Genomic DNA, 21784 nt, shown 5'->3' with positions numbered 1-21784 from the left:
CTATGACAATGGTTGGAGAATTTCTGATTTAATAAATACCGATCTTGCATTTCCTGACGGTTGATCAGATGTACAATCATTGTGATTTTTAGAGGAATCAACAATCAGAGTTGGGCCTGTGTCTGTGCTATGGTCAATAAAAATCATCCATCAGATCTTAGAAATAAATTCAGACATTGATGGCACACTACTTCATGATAGGGTCAGTCATCTTCCATTGATATCTTGTGACCCTTAATATGTTCATCCATATACATTAAAAAGATGATATAAAGTTGCAACCACCAACTCCCAACCATTGAAGAATAATAATAAGGAAATGAGCTGTAACCAACACCTCTCCCAAGGCATTGCATGGTGCCCTCCAGTCCAACTGGCCATCAGTTTTGTTATGCCGTTGATATGGATGGTCCATGCTCTAAAAATCAATTTGAAAATAGAATTTTCACCTTTGAAATTATGATAACCGAGAAGAGATTGTTAAAGCCCCTCAATGTACATTAATTTGACATGGTACCAGAATGGAAGGTCGATCACTTGATCAAGCATCCTTCAACTCTTCTATTCATAGGCACTAGTGGTTATAAACTTTCTTTTATTTATTTATTAATTGATTTTTCTTTATTTTACACAAGCCCTCTCACACACCTTAACTTTAGTGTTGAAATATACTCTATCTACCACTAAGCAATCAGTTAGAACAGAGACATAAGGAAAGTTCATTGAACTTGGGTCTTTTAAAAGAGATGATAATGTGGAGCCAAAAGAAGCATGACGTGGTAAAGTCATCTATCTACATGACATGGGAGAGGGAAATGTGCAAATCAGGTCCACCCACATGTAGGGCTTAGCATAAGGGGTTTATGACTTAAAAAATCATTGATAATAGATAACACGATCCATCTAATATGTAACCACATAAAGTAATGGACAATTAACAATTAAATATGCAATGGGAAAAGGTATAGAAAAAATATTGGATGGAATTTTAAAAGTTAAGACATCCATCTTGGTGCAACAATCTTAGTGGATCTAATCTTTCCACATGCCGTAGAGAGATGGCTTACCATACTACAGTTATTCAGCCTTAATTATATTTTCACTATTGATGCAATTTTCCGGTAGACACTTCTTACACTCTTGGGTGTTTGCACATAAAAAAAAAAAAAAAAACAAAAGGAAGACCTTGGCTCATGAAGGGGATCCTCTAATGCCAAAGTTAGGGATCTGGGTCTTTGTACAAATGACTTTAAAGGAAAATAGTTATCAGTGTGTAAAAGTTTTTGAGTTGTATTTTGTGTGTTTCTTTCACCTTTTGTGAGCCTCTCTATTTATAATAGAGGGAAGATAACACAGTCGGAAGATCTTTTCTATTAAAGGGAAGATCACATTGTCGGATATCCTGTTTGTTAGATAGAAGGGAAGATCACACCGTTGAAAATCTTCTCTGTTTAGAACTCCTAATATCTCGGGGACCTTCCCAAGATCCTCGGCATTCAAGATATCTGGGATTCCGATCCTATCCCTCGAGATCTCAGGAGAGACCTTTGGGCCGTTTCCTTTGGATATGACCAGACATTAGTCGAAGGCTGATAAACTTGTTCGACCTATAGATAGGATCGGATGGTAGATGTAGACAGCGTCTTGGAGACGGATAATGCTGAGCTATTAGTAGGTCAGTATCGTTCCGATGATAATACCGACCAAGTACGTTTAGGATGTCCTTGACTCCAGTAGTCTTTAGCTTACTTTGCTAGGTCTAACAATCCCATTTAGGCTGCTCTTCTAGGAAGTTCATCAAAGGTTATGCCGACCTATACTTGCACTGACCTATGGTTGTGCTAACCTATCTTATGGTTGACCCTTCTCTGATCATGGTTATCTTTCGTGTAGCTTGGCCTATTAGTTTATATTGGCTGTTAATTTGACACCCTTTCATAGGTTACCCTATTTTTTCCATAACAATCACCCTCTTCAAAAATATTAAAAGGGCACATTTCATACCAAGAGATGTCATGAAATTATAATTCTCTCAATGTGTTATATTGCAACACAACGGATATGTATTCTAGAAAACCTCTTAAGAGAAAGAGCTATGGCCACCCGCTAGAATAGCCATTCCATTATTATTCTCCTTGCGCTAAGTTGGAATGTGTGGAAGAGACAAGGCCATGTAAGAATTAAAGAGAATGAAATAGGTCGAAAATAAAGTAAAATACATGTCTAAAGCTTTAGATGTATTAAGTGTTGTTAATTTCTCGAATCTGTAATCAATAAAGTTCGTCAATGCTCAACAGATCACTCGATGCCATGGAACTTGTTTTAGTTTTTTGTAAATTGGTTTCTAGAGGTTTTAAGAGCATAGCTTGGCTTGTGAGGAAGATTCGAGGCTTGTTTAAATTAATAGTCTCCATTTTTTTTTTTTATAATTTTTTGCTTTAATAGTTTATTATTGTTACTTTGTCCTGTATTTTTTTTTTTTTTTTTTACATGGGTTTTTCCAAGTAAAATCGGTTCCCCAACATTAAGATGTCATTATCTTTAAAGTAATATTCATACTTTATTGATAATTAAACCAGTTACAAAATAAAGTTGTGGCAAATCTACATTTGAAACCCTCACTTGAACGAAAAAAAATGTGAGTTTTCTTATGCAAAACTAAAAACTGCATCCTTCGTATACTTCTATTAGTATACATCTTATTTTCCCTACAAATTCTACTATTATTTAGGACTTGAAATGAGTAAAATGAGAGAGGTTTGAGAAAAGATTAAAAAGACTAAAGAGAGGAGTTTATGATTTTGGAAATGGTGGATGCAGCTCAATTCAGAGCTGCTCAAACAGTGGTACCACTGTAGATTGATCAAGTAGTCAAAATCAGAATATCTGATAATGCTGATATCTGGTTAACCGACACTTTTCTCTCAAATATGGACCGCTGTTTTTAGTCCATTTTAGATATCTACCAATCAGATTGGTGATCTATCATGCTTTATCTGTACCTTACTGGGCTATAAATCACTCTACAGTGGGTCCCACTATTTGGGCGGTTGGGATTTTAGGTGCATGCCACAAATGCGACAGGGAATGTTTCCCACGTCCCTAACAACCGCACATTCAACTGAGCCACTTCGACGGCTGTCTAGCTGGTGACCTAAACCGCGTCCAGCTAATTCTGATCTGGTCAAAGCCGTGGGACGCGGATTAGGTGGTGTTGCCATCACCACCCCATAGGTGGTGTGTTGATGTGTGGGTTCCGTGGGCCCCAACGTAATGCGTGCGTTTATATCTGCGCCGTCCATCTCTTTTTCTAGTTCAATTTAGAACACGAACTCAAAAACGAAACAAATCCAAAGCTCAAATGGATCACACCACATGGTAGGAAAATAACACTGACTGTTGAAATCTTTCTAGGGCCCACCGTAATGCTTATTTGTCATCCAACCTGTTGATGAGGTTACTCAGACCTGGACGAAGGGAAACTAAAATATCAGCCTGATTCAAAACTTTTGTGGGCCCCAGGAAGTTTTTAACGGTGGGCGTTTAATCACCATTGTTCACGCAGTGTGATCCACGTGAGCATAGGATCTGCTTCATTTTTCGGCTTCATGCCCTAAAATGAGGGGTGAAATGGATGGATAGCATGGATATAAAATACATACATCAGGTTGGCCCCACGGAGCTCGACGCATTGACACACCATGGGGGCAGTGTGTGTTCCTGGCAGGGGCTCTGTGGGACCCACCATGATGTATGTCTTTTATCCACACCGTCCATTCATTTAAACAGTTATTATAAAGGCACGAGCCCTAAAAGAGGCAGATCCAAGACTCAATTGAGCCACAACACAGAAAACAGTAGGGATTGAATGCCTACCACTGAAAACTTTTTAGCAGGTACTGTATTACAATTTTGTTTTCCCTTTATCCAAGCATGCGTGACCTTATGAATAGGCTAGATGGCAAATAAACATTACGGTGGGCCATAAGCAGGTTTCAATGGTGGCCCTGTTATCACCACTGCCTCATGTGCTGTGGCTTAGTCGAGCCGTGGATTTGCACCCTTTTAGCCATGCCCTAAAATGATAGGTTAAAATGGATGGACTGCATGAAGTTAGACCACGCAAAGCACCTGTCAGGACCGAGTCCATCCTGACAGGCGTGGGATGCAATTCACGTCCCAACTGCTGGTGGTGCCACCTAATCTGCGCCCAAAGACGTGACATCAGCGGCGGATCTCGTTGCACACCTTCAAAGATGGTTGCAAGTTATCGCTGCATTCCCAGTTTCGAGTAGTGACTCAACGCAGGCAGGGACAAATTTATCCGAGACACCGGATCTTCTAACAATGTGTACGACTTTTCAAATGGACATGGATTGGGTGGTGCACTTCAATGGTGAAATAATAGAGCGATATTGATGTTGTATTTTTTAAGTTGTTTTAAAAATATATTGGTGTTTCAAAATTCGTTTAGGCCAGCCTTAGCTGTGACCCTAGATGTGTGTAAGCTTGTCCAAAAGATAACACCTTTTCTCATTTTTTTTTGTTTTGAAAAATTGTATTTATAGACCTAAGGGCCGCACCAATTAGATTTAAACCTAATAGTCACTATTATTTTTTAAATTGTGTCTTTACACCTTAAGGGCGTCTTTACAAAGTTTATAAATAGATTTCTCTTTTTCTGATTTTTATGTGTGAAAAAGAATATTATAAGTGTAATTTTTCTTTCAAAGCATGGTTAAGTATTTTTACATTCAGGTTAAGACTACAAATGGTTTGAGCTTGTGGACAGTAAATGCATCGTTGGGACCTGGTGATAGTCGTTGTATTAGGTCGATTGCCCAAAGAATCCTATTACGCTTGGGATATGATCCAAGGATGGCAAATTTAATTTCAAGCAAAGTGATTTCAAATCAAGCCTCAACTTCTACAAACTGATAAATTTTCTCATTTTCTCCTTTTAATTTTATTTAGTACAAATAGTTTTCCAAACATCAAACTCCAATTGATGGCTATAATCATATCATCTAGGAGATCCTTGGGGTACATCTGGGGCCCAGCAGATGAACAGTCTAGACAAATTAATAAATAAACACTACAATCTCCCACATCCTAGAACCCTGGGGTACATATCAGATGAATGGTCTATAGACAAATTGATAACCGAAACAACCAAGATACAAATACTCACATGCATGGCCGCATCCAATCTGCAAAGCTGGAAGAGGATTCTCAACTGTTGTAATCTGTGGGCCACCCGGTGGCAGACCTGGCCAATGCTGGAACCTGCACGTGTGGAAGTAGACAATTCACTAGATTTGAATGGTGGTGTTCATGTCTGCCAATGTTCATATTCTCATTTTATTTTGACAGGATCGTTCACTCATCGATTGGTGGCCGTTGTTTGTGGTGATCAGTGATTGATTGGTAGGCCATGGCCAAAGCTAGAGCCTGCATTCACCAAAGTAATACAAATGAACATGTTAAGATATATAAATATTAACATTGGCGATAGGTGGACACATGATGGATGAGAGATATGCCAAGAATCTTCACCATACGATGATCCTAACCATCGGTTGTAATTGTCTAGGATCATCTGATAGGCTGGACATCGGGGTCTCGTCTACCCCATGATGGGACCATCAGATGAATGGTTAGATCACCAAAAGGCGCCTTCACACCATGATAGTACATTTTCAGATTTCGTATATCCTTTTCCATGTAAACGGGCAGTTGAGGAAACTGAGGTGTTCATTTGTTTCAGCAGTGTGGATCGAAAAGAAATTAAAGAAAATTTCATGACGAGAAATAAAGTGATCGGCCGAACAGACCACAGATTCTAACACATGATTAGGAAATGAATGGTATAGATGCTTTCTGTTGACAGAAAAAAACTTACAATGTGGTCATGTTGAGGGGGAGCGTAAATGCCAGTTGTGATAGTGGTCCTACGTCGAGTACCGCTCGCTGGTGGATTGATGATATTCTTGAATCCTGTTGGAATGACAATGACAGGCAAGCCCACAAGATTTCCCATGCAGACTTTCTCCCAATCGGTTGCATTTCCGACAAACGCATCGACCGTAAAGCTCGCACGGACTTCACGGATCAGTCTACCCCGTGCTCTTTGTGCCTGTGGATGACCCAAATGTCATTCTCAAAAACTTACAATCCAAACAAGAAAATTTGTTTGATTGCCAACCCAGGATGTGGATGGGATCATTGGTTCCAGGGTAGCACAAGGAGCCCCATGGTTCCATGATCTAGACCACTGATCTGCCATGAATGGGCCATGTCGTGAGTCTGGAAGATTGGAAGACTCCTAGCAATGTTTTTAGCCTTTTTCAGTAGAGAATGGATGTTGCTATTTCCATCTCAGTCATCTATTTTCATGCAACCATTTGAAAGGGTTAGGATTTCCATCAATGAGATTTGTGGGGCGTGGTCCCATTAACAGCGGGTCCCATCTCTATCAACCAACCATGGGCCCCATTTGCACTGGCTGAGAGTTTGACAAGTACTCCCCAATCATAATTGCAAGTAACACATTTTCTATTTTGTTTCAGCTTGGCATACTAATACCAGCTTCTTCCAGTGACTAGCTACATGCTATTTATAGTTCGTTACTGCATAGCAAGTTCGCAAAACTCAATAGGAGCTCAGTTTATGCAATAGAGTTCATAGAGAACATTCGAGTCTTCATTCTGTAAAAGAGGGGCCCAGGGTTCAGTGATACAAAACTGTTGATATGATGGGCCTCACTGTCGACGGCCATGCACCATAATCCCCCAGATGTGAACATCTGGCTATAGAATATCCACCCTTTTACTTGTTGGATGTGAAGTGGAGCTGCATTTTCTTTCTTAGCTATCTGCTAGAGCAAAAGGGTCAGCACCATCTGAGACATTTTCGGTGCACAGTGAGAAACATAACTCTACATTCGGCTGGAAGATGCGGCCTAAAAACAGTCGGTTAAGCAAGGAAAATGCGACTCCACATTCAACTGAAAAGGGTGCTAATATTTGTTGCTGGAGTCCTCCAATCTGGAGGATTTTTTGGCAGCATTTCCCCATCCATGTTGGGACTCAAGAACCATGGGCCTCACTCATCAGAACTGAAAATCTGTGTACACCATGAAATGATACTGGCCACGTATTGTATAATTCCCAACTCTGTATCAGAACCTCACATGCTGCTCAGTACAGCCCAAAAGAACAGTGCAAAACAGCATGGAAAACACTCTTAAAGACTGATGGAGAGTGAGCTATCTTAGGGCCTGTTTGAAATGGGGTAATTCTTGTGTATTGGGGTGTAAAAAGGTAATTATACTGTTTTACAGGTGTTTGAATGGAAGTAGTTTCACCTCGAAAATTGTAACAATTTCAACGATTTCAAGCCCAAAACTTCATGGGCCCCACCATGATGTATGTATTATATCCATGCCGTCCATTAATTAGTTCAGATCATTTTAGGGCATGGGCCCAAAAATGAAGCAAATCCGAAGCTCAGGTGGATGTGGACTGCACTACACAAAAAAGTGGGGATTTAATGATAACCACTGAAAAGTTTATCTTGTATTGTAGTCCACTTGAGCTTTGGATCTGCCCAATTTTTGGTCTTGTGCCCTAGAATGATCTAAAAAAATGAATGGACAGTGTGGATAAAACACATGTTATGGTGGGCCCATAAAGTCTGTCTCCTTTTTTGAGTCATGAGTTACTGAAAAAAGTGTTGCTGTCACTGTCAAGCGGTGTCTATTCATTGAGAAATTCGTATGGTAAGTAATTAATGTAAAAAGATGTTAAATACCAAACAATTCACATGAAATACAACATTTCAAACACGGCCTAATGGTTTTATACTCCATTTTGATTTTCACAACAGCAAACAAGTTCTAGTGACATACCTGAAGGTAATCTACTGCAGGAATCAAGCGTGCACGCCGCAGTTCTTCTGGCCACTGATCTTGAGCTTCATACATTTCATCATGCCTGGCTCGTTGCCACTCATCAAAGTGGGTCAACATATCGACATCCATGGTAAAGTTCAAAATCGCTTGAACGGTTTCAACAGTGTAATTTAGCTTGAAAGGAACCATATTAACACCCTTTGAAGCAAGAACATGAACCACCTGGTAAATGAAAAGAACATTACAATGCAATATGAAAAACAGAAGCAATTCCAAAAGCTTCAGAAATCTGTTTCAGACAACTACATGCTGGGGTGCATATGACTTGGAGACGGTCGGAAACAAATCCAAGTTAAAATTCACAAGGACTTTGTTTTGTATTCATTCCATGACTAAAATGAGAGATATTCTGACCTCCATCTCAGCATCTTCAAGATATCCGACAGTAAGTTTTGTAATGTCAATTGAAAAAGGGTCCTCAAGGGGAATGTCTCTGGACGATAGGTCACCCGGATCCTTCCCCCGAGTGGCATCCAGAACTATAGCACAATCTGCGGCACTTCTGCAGAAAGGACCAAGCTTGTCCTGTTAAAGTGAAAAGATTCAGATGCAAGAATACTATAAGGTGGGCCTTATTGATCAACGGTTTGGATTGTACTAAGGGTTGGATAATGTGATCGGGTATACTAGTGGGCCCCACTAAGCTGTGATACATTCAGAAATTCGTGTGAGAGGTGGAGTGCTACAGCTGTGATTCACACACAATGTTTTAGAGGAACTAGGATTATCAAATTCGTGTGGAGCAATAGGAAGAGAAGTTTTGATGGGTTTCAAACTCTTCTGCGCTCTGTAACTATAAAACTAGGTTGGGTCCCCAATCCAACACCATTGAAAGAAGCTTCAACCCATCACAGCTTCTCTAAGGGTGTAAGGAGAGGAAGACTTCGGCATCCTATCTACATCAATGGCGTCTCAATCAGGTACACCATGTATTCAGTTTTCTTGATCTCCATATCCGATGCATAGCACGGTCCTTGCAATTCCACATAAAGTATTGGATCATATCCTTGTTTTTTTTGGCAAAACAGCTGAAAGGCGAATTGAGAATATAATCAAGTTACCAAGCTTTCGGAGATGCTCATAACACCCGATCGGCCGATAGTGCCAAAAGTAGGCCGTAATGCCGTCACACCACAACGGGCAGCAGGGTAAGTAATGGAACCAGCTGTTTCTGACCCAACTGCAAATGGAACCAGACCTACAACCAAAATAAATAAAAAGAGCATCCTTAATCTGTTTTTCTCAAATGGCCCCACACAAAAGGTGACTATACCTTTTATTCTCAAAATACCATCATACATCCACTTGTTCTATGAGATTGCACGATGTAAACCATCTCCATACCATTTCTTCATGTACATCAAGCATGCCTTTTATAGTTTACCAGTTACATGAAGATCATCATAAGATTTTATTATGAAAGCACGTGTTTATGTAAGCATAATAACTAGCAAATGTAAAAACTAAAAAGAAAAAGAAAGGAAGATAAGGTTTCATCTTAATAGTCATGTTGGAGTGGCAGAGCAGGATTCATGTAGCTGACCCCATTTAGCTGGAATAAGGCATAGATGATGATGATGGCGACATATGGACCCATGTTAATGGAAGGTCTTTGTGATGTGGGAATGTTGGTGAAACAAGGATCAAGCATGAGCAGCAGATCAAACTAAGTTCTGAAAAAGGTCACTCAAAAGGAAGAGGAAGGACCACCGACAGCAAAGCAATCTTGAAATCAACAGCTTGAGAAACTCAAACAAACCTGCTGAGGTGCCAGCAGCTGGTCCAGCAGATGAACCAGTAGAGAATTCCTCAATATTCCATGGGTTTCGGGTCCTCCCCCCAAACCAGATGTCATCATATGCCAGTGATCCAGTAACGAGCTTCGCTATTAGAACAGCCCCAGCAGACCTTAACCTGTAAATAAAGAAAAAGGACCCAAAAAGCTACGATCAACAAAATGCATCTCTAGAGCAGTTATAGCTGATAACACAGGATTTTGGAGATTTCTCCTTGATGTTTTCTATATGGTACTTTAGCCACCATGGGGCATTTATAGACATGTGCATCCTATGCGACGAAAAGAATCTCTCAATACATGGACAAAAAGTAAATGTTCAACTATACATGGAAGGGAATGAAACGCTACCCCCACGGCCCCAACCAAACAAAAAAAAAAAAAAAAACTGATGTGGGGGATCAGCCAACAACAGTTGGCGAACTAGGTAAGAGTGGCGAGTAGTCGTCATAGTCTTGGTGAGAATGTCTGCAATCTAGTCCTGAGAAGCTACGTGTGGAAGTGAAATGATCCCAGATTGGAACTTTTCTCGAATAATGTGACAATCCACTTCAATATGTTTCTTTTCTGTTCATGAAATACATGGCAACCTGGATGGCGTTGATGTTATCAACATGAAAAGGAGTTGGGTTAGGAAGAGCAATTCCAAAATCTAAAAGAAGTCCACGAAGCCAAATGATCTCATTGCAGGCTACCAATGTGCCAAGAAACATACAATAACATGTCGTGGATCGGCGGGCAAGAGCACAACCTACCCAGTTAGCATCAGAATATGCAACAAGCTTAAGAGGAGATGTCAAGGAAAAGAACAGGGAACGAACGATGGAGCCATACAGATATCGAAGGATTCGCAAGACAACAATCATGTGCAAGGTACGCGGCTCAGCCACAAACTGACTAACCACTTGGACAACATATGCAATGTTAGGTCATGTAATGGTTAGGTAAACAAGGCTATTGACAAGGCGATGAAATAGGGTAGGATGCTCCAATAGTTCACCATCTTGTTTTCCATATTGAACATTTTACTCCATTGGTGTCTCGACAATCTATTGATTAGATGGATTGGTGAGTTTGATGAGGTCCTGCGTATATTTGCACTGGTTGACGAGTATACCTCGATTAATGCAGGGGCATTTTCACACTGGGCTCGAGTGGGGTCGCCTGTGGGATGCAAGGGCACACTCGGGGTGGGTGACCCATGTGATTTGGGGCCCACGGGAAAGGTCTCGTGTTCGAGACTCCTCACCAGAGGTGATTAATGCGCATTTCACACCGAGCTCGAGTGGGGTAGCCCGTTGGATGCGAAGACACACTCAGGGTGAGCGGCCCATGTGATTTGGGGCCCACGAAGGGGGTTCGGCCGAGGTCTTAAACCCATGAGATGTGGGGTCTGGGCTATAAGATAAAAGGATTAATTCGCCATACTCTAACAGTTCGAGCTTTTAGAGCAAGTGGTTAATTGTCCTGCATCAAGTTGGTATCAGAGCAGGAGGTCTCGTGTTCGAGACTCCTCACCGGAGGTGATTAATGCATGGGCATTTTCATACTGGGCTCGAGTGGGGTCGCCTGTGGGATGCAGGGCACACTTGGGGTGGGTGACCCATGTGATTTGGGGGGTTAATTGTCCGGCATCATCAATTGCTACGAGAAACTTCCAAACCTACTTAGTATGTAAGATGCCTAGATCTTTCATGTGAAAGGATGACTGAAGGACATTATAAAGTTCCATTATTCCATATTCATCACTATGACTGAGAAGTAAATCATCAACATAAACTAACGAGATAACATAACTACTAGATGAGGACCGTGTAAAGAGCGACGTAGAGATGGGTTTCTGCAAGCTGTCAAAGATGGCGATGGAAACAGTCGGGGCAGGTTGTCAGATGTGAACAGGAAACAGTCAGGGAAGATGGGCAGGCTGTCGGAATCGACGCAACACTCGATCAGGGTTTGGTGGGTTTGCACGAGAATGCGGTTGTGGCTACAGATGGCTGGATTGCAGATATCGGATTTAGTTTGGGTTCTGTTGAGATTGAAATAGAGATGATGCGGGAGGTTTCAACAGGGATAGCGTGGGTTATGATGGTGTTTTGCCAAGGCCTGTGATCTTTGGGGGCCCAGCGGCGACGATGAAGACCGTGACAGAGCTCTTGGAAAAACCTCTCTGATATCATGATAACACAGGATTTTGGAGAATTCTCCTTGACATTTTTTGTACATTACTTTAGCCACCGTGGGGCATTTATAGACATATACATCTTATATAAGGAAAAGAATCTCTCTATACATGGATAGAAAGTAAATGCAATATCAACTATATGGAAGGGAATGATACACTATCAATAGCATTTTCCAATTCGAAAGAATACCTCTTGTAAACCCAAGCTTCCACATTAAGAACTTGATTTTTGAAAGTTCTGCAACCCCAAGTAGTGTTATAATGGGGCACAGATATTATATCTTTCAACCCGTAAGGAATTCCATGAAGAGGACCTAAATACACTCCTTGGTCAAGCAAATCATCAGCCTTTCTCGCTTGCTTGTATGCTAGCTCTTCTGTAGATGTGACTACTGCTTCAAGAACATCTTTATACCTAGCACAATCCCACATTGCATCAGCAGATAGGGAAGGCCAAGAGCAAAGATGACTTCTTCACGTAACGTGTGATACATGCATCTAAGCCACTAACAATGCAGAAATGGTTGAAGTATGTTTTCTTACCTCTTCAATCTCTGTAGGAAAATTTCAGTAAGTTCCTGAGATGTTATTTGCTTTGTCCTAATAAGTTCTCCAAGTTCAAGAACCTTATAGATACCAAAATCCCAGCATGAAAAGCAAAGAGAAGGTCAGAGAGGCAAAGGAAGTAACCTTCAACTGCAGAATTCAACTAAATTGGAGTAATCCAATTCACTGTTAGAGGAAATAATAGAATTGGTGGTGCCTGACTAGACCCATAACTACAATTCCATGCAATTCATGTTGGATATGAAACGACTGGATGTCAACTTGGGGGCTAGTTCACTGTTCTGAATGAGCAGGTTAGTCCTACTATGATCATTTCAACTTCATTGAATTCAATTATCAAGTTTCATTTCAGTTGAACATCCAAATGCAGCCTGAAATATGTGTAACTCACACTCATAAAGACAATATCGTCTTTGTTGTTTGGTCTCTGTATGCCGGAAACTGAAGGATAATTAAATCTTTGGTGATTTTGGTGCGTTTCACCGCCGCCCCATTCTGGGTTGAAAACTAAAACAGATGGATCACGCAATCCTCCATTAACAGAGGCAACCAATTTCCGGTTCTCCTTAAAAACAGGAATGTTGAATTCTAACGCACCCTTAGCCATGTCCTGCACCTGAGAAAAAGCACAAAAGGAAATGTTACACACACATGTATAGAGAGAAAGAGAGGGGGGTCAGCAGCTTGGGTAGGCCCCACCTGGGTGTTAATGTGAAACTTACCCTAACCATCAGGTGTGTTGCCCAGGGACCAAAAATCAGCCCCATATGTGATTTAGGTGGACCACATGACTGGAGACGACGTACCAAGGCAAAGCTTATCCTCTAAACTGTTTCCCATGATGTGGGCTGCCTAAATCACGGATGGACCTGACTTTTGGGCCGTTGGCACAAGTGTTAGTGTGTCATTTAATGGTTGGAGTGGATTTCATATAATCATCACGATGGGCCAAGTCAATGGTGGAGGTTTCTCTCGCAATTATTTCCTTTGGTGTGGCCCACCTAAATCACAAGTCAGCCTGATTTTTGGGCTCTGGGACTAACATGGGATTACACATCTAATGGTCAGAGTGGATCTCACATACACATCACGGTGGGCCCACCCTTGATTTCTGACGGGGCACACCATGATGTGCACGTGAGATCCACTTTGACCATTAGAGGTGTAATCCCAAGTAAAGCTCAAAGCAACATTAAAATAAACAAATAAAAAAAATCAGCCTAACTTGTGATTCAGGTGGGCCACATAAAGGGTAACAGTTGGGAGAGAGACGTCTACCCTTGATTTTTACATGGCCCATCGTGATGATTATATGCAATCCACTCCAACCATTAGATGCCACACTAAAACTTAGGGTTGGGGTCCAAAAATCAGGCCCACAGGCCCATCCATAATTTAGGTGGGACACACCAAGGAAAATAATTTGGAGGGTGAGCTTCACCTTGTACACTGTTTCCAATCGTGTGATCCACCTGAATCATGGATGAAGCTGATTTTCGGGCCCTGGGCCTAACATAGGGTGACACCTAATGGTTGAGGTGGATTTCACATAAACACCACGGTGGGGCCCACCCAAGCAACCACCCCTTTTCTAAAATGAGGTGAAATAACTCCTCTCCGCTATATTTATTAACATTAACCAATCCATAATTTCTAAGCTGGTTGGACTTGAGAGTCTCTCTCTCTATATATATATATGTCACCATTTTAACTCCAATTACATAATAAAAACGAAGTCAAGTCAAAGCATGATAGAAGGACAGATGGATTATCTTCCAGTGGAGTCCATTACCTTATCTCCATGGAAGAAATTAGCATCAGAGAACTTCAATGCATCTTTAAGAAGCAAAGCTTCTCTATTTTCTTTCGAGCATGCAACATTGTTCTTCACAACTTCCCTTCTGTCCTGATCAAGGAAACATTTCATAGAATCCATCAAAGGAAATGTGAAAGGAGTTAAGCTTAGTGCCTAAACATTTTCTTACCATAAAATAACATATGTTACCTGGACAGGTAAGTAGGGGAACGGACATTGATTTTCCAACACAATAGTTTGAAGAGGTTTTTGCAAGGACTCAAAGGTGTTACACAAAGTTAGGGAGAGAAATTTGGACTTTACTGGAAATTTTCTTATGTTTTTGCATATTGAGGGGAAACAAACAGCTAGCTAAATGAAACGAGCAATAACTAACAAAATATCATTCTCCTTCTTAGTTTCTTTTATGATAATCACAACATCTTCTTAGTTTCTCTTTTGATAATTGCAGAAAGCTTTTACTAAAAAAACATTACGAAGGAAATCAAACGGAAGAGGATATACTTATATGACAACCATAAGATCAGCCATGAAGCTTTATGGAACAAAATGTTGGCACGTGGCGGTCAAGGAATAACACATTCATAAAATGAATGTAGCTGAAATAAGGATGCTGAGATGGATGAGTAGCAAGATGAGGAAGGACAAAATTAGAAAAGAAAATATTCGATGGAACTTAGGAGTAGCCCTATAGGCAATAAGATGAGGGAAAGTAGGCTTAGATGGTTTGATCATTTGTATTGAAGACCAAGAACAGCCCCTGTCAGGGCTTAGGGGTGAGTTGGTTCTAGCTAAGGCTATAAAAAGGCAAGGGAAAGTCCAAAAGGACGTGGGTGCAGTCATGGAGGTAATAAGAAAACATTTGATGACCCATGCTTTAATCGAGGATACTGTCCTTAACAAAGTGGAATGGAGGAACAAGTGTATAGCCTAATCCAATTAGTTGAGGAAACACTTAGATTTTGCTGCTGCTGGTGATGATCAAACATCACTAAGTTGGTTCATGGTACATCAGCCATCTCTGTTGGGGCATTAGTCATCTCATAAAGCAATATAAGAGAGACAATCATCCCTCAAGAAATGATGACTAAGGTAGGGGTAGCACGGTTTTAGTTCATAATGATTTTTTTTTTTTTTTTTTAAAAGACACTTGTAAATCTGCATGTTTGAAATTCACCTTTCAAAAACATTAATTGCAATTCGGGACTAGTCCCTCATAATGAAGGAGAGGATCTGGCCCTACTTTGGTCAATGACTCTCTCTTGAGTTTAAGACTGAAATTCAATTTGATTAGCATCCAAAAAATAATAATAAAACCCTAACAATGGGAATCCAATAAAAAGATGTTAACAACAATGACCTACGCTGCTGGTGTATAGGAACAGGCACTGGGTGTAAGTGCAACAAGGATGGATTGCAGTCCTCAACCAAAAGAAATGGATTTGACTAGGATGAATTACCAATAATCATGTTAAAATAATCCCCAACAATGCAAGGAATAGCCGAATTTGTACCATTTAATCCTAAATAACCAGCGAGTCTAGGGTTCAAAACTTAATGTAGTCATGTCCAGAGATACAGAGAGAGAGGAGACAGAAATAGGTGCGGCCTGCTTCCCTACAAGCTTATCCACTTATCAAGGCCAATCTCCATTTAATGGCCATGTACACCATCAAAACCTATGAGTATCTGCAGTAAATACAGTCTTCCCTTCCTGTGGAAGTTGGACGATAGACCACGGATGACTCCACTGTTGTGGCTCTGCTTCATGGTTCGATTCTCAAAGTGATCGTAGCTGTATGTATATCAAGATGCTTATGCATCATGTTCCATGCCCAACATAGAGGTAGGGCTTGTGTTGCATGTGAGGTTTGTTGGTCCAAGCTGCACAGAAATTTAGGGTCCAAATATAAACAATCCGCATTTGGTCTCAGGATTTATTGCACCTTTATGTAGGCTTGGGTTAAAGCCAGCCTCATGCCCTTTTATCTAGTGTTGGGAGAAAAATCACTTTTCCACCACATGCACAACAATATTGGAATCAAAAGAAAGCAGAAAAAAGGATGCAAACCACAACAAAAAGATTTACATGGTTCCCTTTCAGTACATCCATGGATTCACGCCAATCCACTATGCTCAAAGGCAAAAAAGCAAAGAAACAACTCTCAATACAATGACAACTCTCTCTCTCTCTCTCTCTCTCTCTCTCTCTCTCACGACATAATATATATTACCTCAAACGAAGTAGGGTTTACATAAAACTCCATATGAAATTACGAATAAACAATACACCTCTAATGATCAGGCTCCATGGATCTTAACATATAGGGTTGAAATATGTGTAGCAAATGATGCAGTCTGCATCACACCATCACAACCATTTTTGCTGGCACACAAGTTTCCTTGAAGAATTTCAAGTTTTCCCACACACAAGATCCCTTGCAAGTGGGGCCATGTTTGTTGATCGTACTATGCACCACCATGAGTGGGAGATGCCTCGCAGTCATTCCACATTTGAAGATCACAACCCTTCTACCAATAGCCTGCAACAGATAGCTTATAGGAAAAAATGTGCTATGCATCAGCAAACTATACACCTTCTAAATTGTGATATAATCGATCATCTCTTGAATTAGGACTCTGCAAACATGCAGAATTAATGCAAACTGTCCATTTGATGACTGTCACAGTAGACATCTCCTAAACATTAGCTCGCTATAATTTACATACACCATTAGCTATGTGGTTTCATTATCGCATTCTAAGATTCTCATCGAACTCCTAATTTTGTGACCCACAGATCCAAATGCGCACTTGGGTCTCACTTAGTAAAGGGTTTCCTTTGACTGGTTCATTTCATGGGTTTGAATGTTATGAAAATGGAAGTGAACCATCCGGGTTTGCTGACATGTCATTAGTCAAGCAATGTACTACTTCAATCTATCTTTGGTGCGACTACACACAAATTGGTTGCTCTCAACTCTTTAACAATTCCCAAACCAAGGTCTGGTGTAGTATCCAGCATTGTATCGTTCACTAACGATATGGCCCATATAATGCCCTGTATTGGGCTGTTTCGAACTGATACAGCCTTATTGTTTATGGACAATACAGGGACTTGGATTTGGTGGTGGCCTCTCCCGTACCAATGTCAGGACTGGACCACTGGTTGGTGATGTGGGCCCCACCATGATGTATGTGTTTTATCCATGCCGTCCATCCATTTTTTCAGCTCATTTTTAGAGCATGAGCACCAAAAATAAGGCAGATCCAAATCTCAGGTGGACCACACTACAGGAAACAGTGGTGATTGAACCCTTCCATTAAAAACTTCCAAGGCCCACTGTAACATTTATTTGCCATCCAACCTGTTTGCTAGGTCACAAAGACCTTGATGAAGGGAAAACACAAATATCAGCTTGATCCAAAACTTATGTGGCCCCCAAAAAATTTTCAATGGTAAGTGTTCAATCAACTTTGTTTTCCTGTGGTGTGGTCCACCTGAGATTTGGATTTGCCTCATTTTTGGGTTCATAACCAAATATGAGCTGCCAAAATGGATGGACGGCATGGATAAAACACAAACATCATGGTGGGGCCCACGGAGCTTTGACACCATCGAGTTGGCTGGTGTTGGGTCACTAGCCAAACCGCGTTCACATCATGGTGGGGCCTACAACATCGACTAGTACCAAGACCTCGTAGTAGAGGGGTCACTACCAAATCTGAGAGGATAATACAGGTGCATATTGTTGTCTAATGTCTCAAATATGTATATAACAAAGTCTGTCGATGTCATCGACATATGCTCGAGCCCATCAAGAAAATCCAGAAATATCATAGTTGATTACTAGACAATTTTGGAGGTTACTACTCGATGTCATCGACTGGTCCTCGATGGCTGTCGATACCATCGAATGATCCATCGAAGGCACGCGCAAAATTGCATAAGTGCGAGATTTGTTTGTACTATCCCGGTTGGGTAGTATACATACCGGGTGTAATTGGGACTAAGGAGAGGATTAGGGCTTTATAAGTTCTTCTAAATGGTTCAAGGGCATAGCTAGGGATTCAAAGGAGATTTGATGGTTGTTCAAATTGGTAAGATCATCTATCTTTTGTAATATTGCTTTCATAGTGCATTATTCGCCATTTTGTGCCGTGGTTTTTTCCCACAGGGATTTTTCCATGTAAAATTCGGATTGCCTTCTTGTTGGGTTTGTTTGTGCGATTGTAATTACTTTGCTTGATTCTGCTTTATGTGCTTCGGCGAGTTCCAACTCGGGTGATACGTACCGGTTTCAGACAATACTTTAAACCTCGATCCAAACGCGATTTAATTGTGAATATGCACAACTCTCAGCTCTTTGCCACTATCCAAACGCAATCTTCCCCACACAATGGACGATTCACTTGTGTAAGCTCTTTACATCTACAAGATTCTACTCACATCAAAACGACCCCAAAAGACAGAATCCTCTTTCAACGATAAGAGGAGTCAAATATAAAACGACCAGAGCTGACCCAGAAATAGAATTCTACGAAATCGCATTTTCTACATATAACGGATACAGTAGAAAAGAAGACATAATGAATGAAAGAAAATGGAGATGATGGGATGAAGAGATTTCACTGACCATTTCGACGCGAGCTTCATAGGCAGACTCGTCCGGGTCGACGACTCGCCGAGCTGCGGCTGTCAGGGAGATGAGAGCGACGGCAGAGACTACAAGCAAGAAGAAATCGCCACGTGTCCATGCCTGGCGGCACATGTCGTCCGCTGAGGCCGCTTTGTGTCAGAGAGAGACTGTTTGTCAAAGCTACAGCCTACAGGCCCGCTAGTCTTACCAAGCGCGGGAGATCTCACGAAGACGAAGAGATATATAATGCTCGGCCTGCGTAGGCGCTTCAAACGCAGGCACTCAGAAGTTTACTGTAATAAAACCCTCTATTGCGCGGAACACGTCACAATAACAAAACCCCAGTAGCAAATTGGTTGAGCAATCTTATCCTCTAATACGTGGACACTTGTTTGGGGAAATAAGACCGTTTGATATTCTTTCATTTTTAGCCGTCTAATGAATGCCCACATCCAATACCCTAAATAAGCATGACTTTTGGAAAGCGGATTGGCTGGTGTACCAGGGGTGTACATTGGGTCCAACCAAGTCGAGCTGACCTTAACTCGAATATGGCTCATCTTGGTCCTCTGTCCTGACTCGCCAGCTCGGCTTGGTTCCATCAGCGGCTCGAGATAGTTTGAGTGAGGTTCGCCTGTACAACATTTTCTCAGTGTACGAAAATAACAGTAATAGTTTTACATGTATTTTATCAAACACCTTCTAACCAACATAAAAATTAAGAAAAATAATAATGATATACCTTTCTTCCCACCAGCCACACTTTGTTGAACCATTTCATCAAACACTTGGTGAGCGACATCAATATCAAAGTAATCAATCTCTAAGTAACTGAGTTATCGAACTGGTTTGACTCAAGCGAAGTTTGATCCAAATTGAATTGAGCTAGTGCCAGCTCAAACTCAGTTTTGAGCTAAAAAAATAGCTTAGCTTAGCTCAAACTCAACTTCAAACTGAGTCAAATCAAGCGTTTTCGAGTCCGGTCGAGTGAGCTGATCGAGCTAGCTCAGTTCATGTACACCCTAGGTGTACCACACACAAGCTATATAGTTGATGTATTGCCAAGTTTTGTGGGACCCATCATGACATATACGATTATATCTAAATTGTACACACAAGCTATATAGCTTATGTATTGGCAAGTTTTGTGGGATCCATCATGAGGTATACCTTGTATCTAAATTGTCCATCCACTCTGTGAGCTTGTTGTAAGGCTTGTGTCCAAAATGAGATAGATTTAAAGACCAGGAATGAACATCTACCAATGGAACCTTTTCAGGGTCACATAAGATTTGGATCAATATGATTTTTTCTTCTTCATCCTGGTATTTTTAACGAAATGAACAGATTGGATGGAAAATAAACATTATGATGGGCGCTATAAATGTTTTAATGGTGAAAATCATTATCCCCACTGCTATTTCTAGTGTGGTCCATTTAAGACTTGGATATGATTCATTTTTTGGATCATACTTTAAAATGATATCTAAAAATGGATTAACGGTGTGGATATAATACATACAGCATTTTGGGGCCATTTAACTTTAACATCCTTTGAACCGTTCGTACAACTGGGAGCTTGATGATCGTAAGCGCTCGTCTTCGCACTACACGTACCCACACCAGCTATATCGCTGATGTGTGGTACACCAGCCAATCCGCTTCCACTTTTGGTTCATAATACATCTGCACTGGTAACATGATTTGGACGGCTTGATTTTACCAATTATATTTCGCTCAATTTCCAAGTGCCCTGAGTATCATCAAAGTTTTCAATGCAACGACTCACCGATAGCGTGCGTCAACAGCACTGCGGCAGTTCCTTGATTTCTTTTTTTTTTTTTACACACACGCACACACACCCCACACACGCACGCCGTGGGATTTCACCACCGTGGTACTCGAACCCTTGACCCGGTGTTGAAACTCCTGGGAGTTCAACACCTGGGAGTCTACCACCCAAGGAAGAGTAAGGATCGGTTACTTGATTTCAACCATGCAATTTTTTGTTGATATCCTGTATGAGCTTTTAGCCAATAATCATGATTCAGTGTTCATCCTACTCTTTGATTTTTAGAGTTGAATGTGAGCCATTGAAAATTTTCCATTCTTGCTCTAAAGTTGACGTTGAGCATGTGGGCCCAGTCGACGGCGACGGAGGAAGCGGACTGGCTAGCGTACCAGGCACTACCAACCTTGCTAGTGTGTTGACGTCACCAAATTATGTGGTCCTATTATGAGGTATGTATTATATCCAAACCGTCCGTCCACTCGGCAAGCTCGTCATAAGGCTTGAACCTAGAAATAAAACAAATTCAAAGATCAAATGGACCCACTGCAAAAACAAGTAAGGGATTGAAGTTTTGGATCAACATGATATTTGTGTTTTCCACTTATCCATGTCTCTATGGACTTTTTAACAAACTAAAAATCAATGTGGCCCAAGTGATTGAGGCCACTATGGTGTGGGCTACTTGAGCTTTGAAATTGCATACTTTTTAGGGCCTGTTTGGCCGGACCGATCCCACGGTATTATGTGGGATGGGATTAAAAAAACATCATTATTATTACCCATGGAAGGGACTGTTCCCTGTTACCCTGGGATAAGCTTAATTCTTTTTTGTTTGTAATACGGTGGTACATTGAAAGGATATACCCATTATCATTTGAAACTATTGACAATAACACACATGTGTTATATCTAAACCGTTCATTTGTTTTGTAACCTCATTTTATGGCATGGGCCTAAAAATGAGGCAGATCCAAAACTTATGTGGCCCCAAAGAAGCTTTCAACGGTAAGTATTCAA

General features: G+C 40.9%; 1 protein-coding gene and 1 long non-coding RNA gene across 5 annotated transcripts; one reads left to right on the top strand and one right to left on the bottom strand.

Annotated features, from left to right (window-relative positions):
* Window positions 1–5308: 5308 nt before the first annotated feature.
* LOC131239238 (uncharacterized) lies at window positions 5309–19267 on the bottom strand. Of its 4 annotated transcripts, none has more exons than XM_058236843.1 (12): window positions 18972–19263; window positions 14525–14597; window positions 14312–14420; window positions 12911–13135; window positions 12496–12578; window positions 12143–12367; window positions 9732–9886; window positions 9034–9170; window positions 8327–8497; window positions 7910–8134; window positions 5903–6136; window positions 5309–5451 (listed from the first exon to the last, which is right to left on the bottom strand). In XM_058236843.1, the coding sequence occupies exons 1-12, from the start codon at window positions 19105–19107 to the stop codon at window positions 5380–5382; spliced, it is 1845 nt and encodes a 614-aa protein (XP_058092826.1). In that variant the 5' UTR covers window positions 19108–19263; the 3' UTR covers window positions 5309–5379. The 4 variants fall into 4 exon arrangements, with proteins under 4 accessions (XP_058092826.1, XP_058092827.1, XP_058092829.1 ...); XM_058236845.1 differs by lacking the exon at window positions 5309–5451 and adding an exon at window positions 6206–6279 and having other exon boundaries at window positions 6000–6136; window positions 18972–19267; XM_058236844.1 differs by lacking the exon at window positions 14525–14597 and having other exon boundaries at window positions 5315–5451; window positions 14312–14425; window positions 18973–19261.
* LOC131239240 (uncharacterized) lies at window positions 8830–9246 on the top strand. Its single transcript, XR_009168104.1, has 2 exons — window positions 8830–8963; window positions 9008–9246. It is a non-coding gene; the product is annotated as an uncharacterized LOC131239240 (long non-coding RNA).
* Window positions 19268–21784: the final 2517 nt, after the last annotated feature.

This window comes from Magnolia sinica, chromosome 3 (genome assembly GCF_029962835.1).
Source record: "Magnolia sinica isolate HGM2019 chromosome 3, MsV1, whole genome shotgun sequence".
Taxonomy (NCBI): Eukaryota; Viridiplantae; Streptophyta; class Magnoliopsida; order Magnoliales; family Magnoliaceae; genus Magnolia; species Magnolia sinica.
The sequence above is the reverse complement of the archived record's forward strand: the minus strand, read 5'-3'. Positions and strand labels throughout refer to the sequence as shown.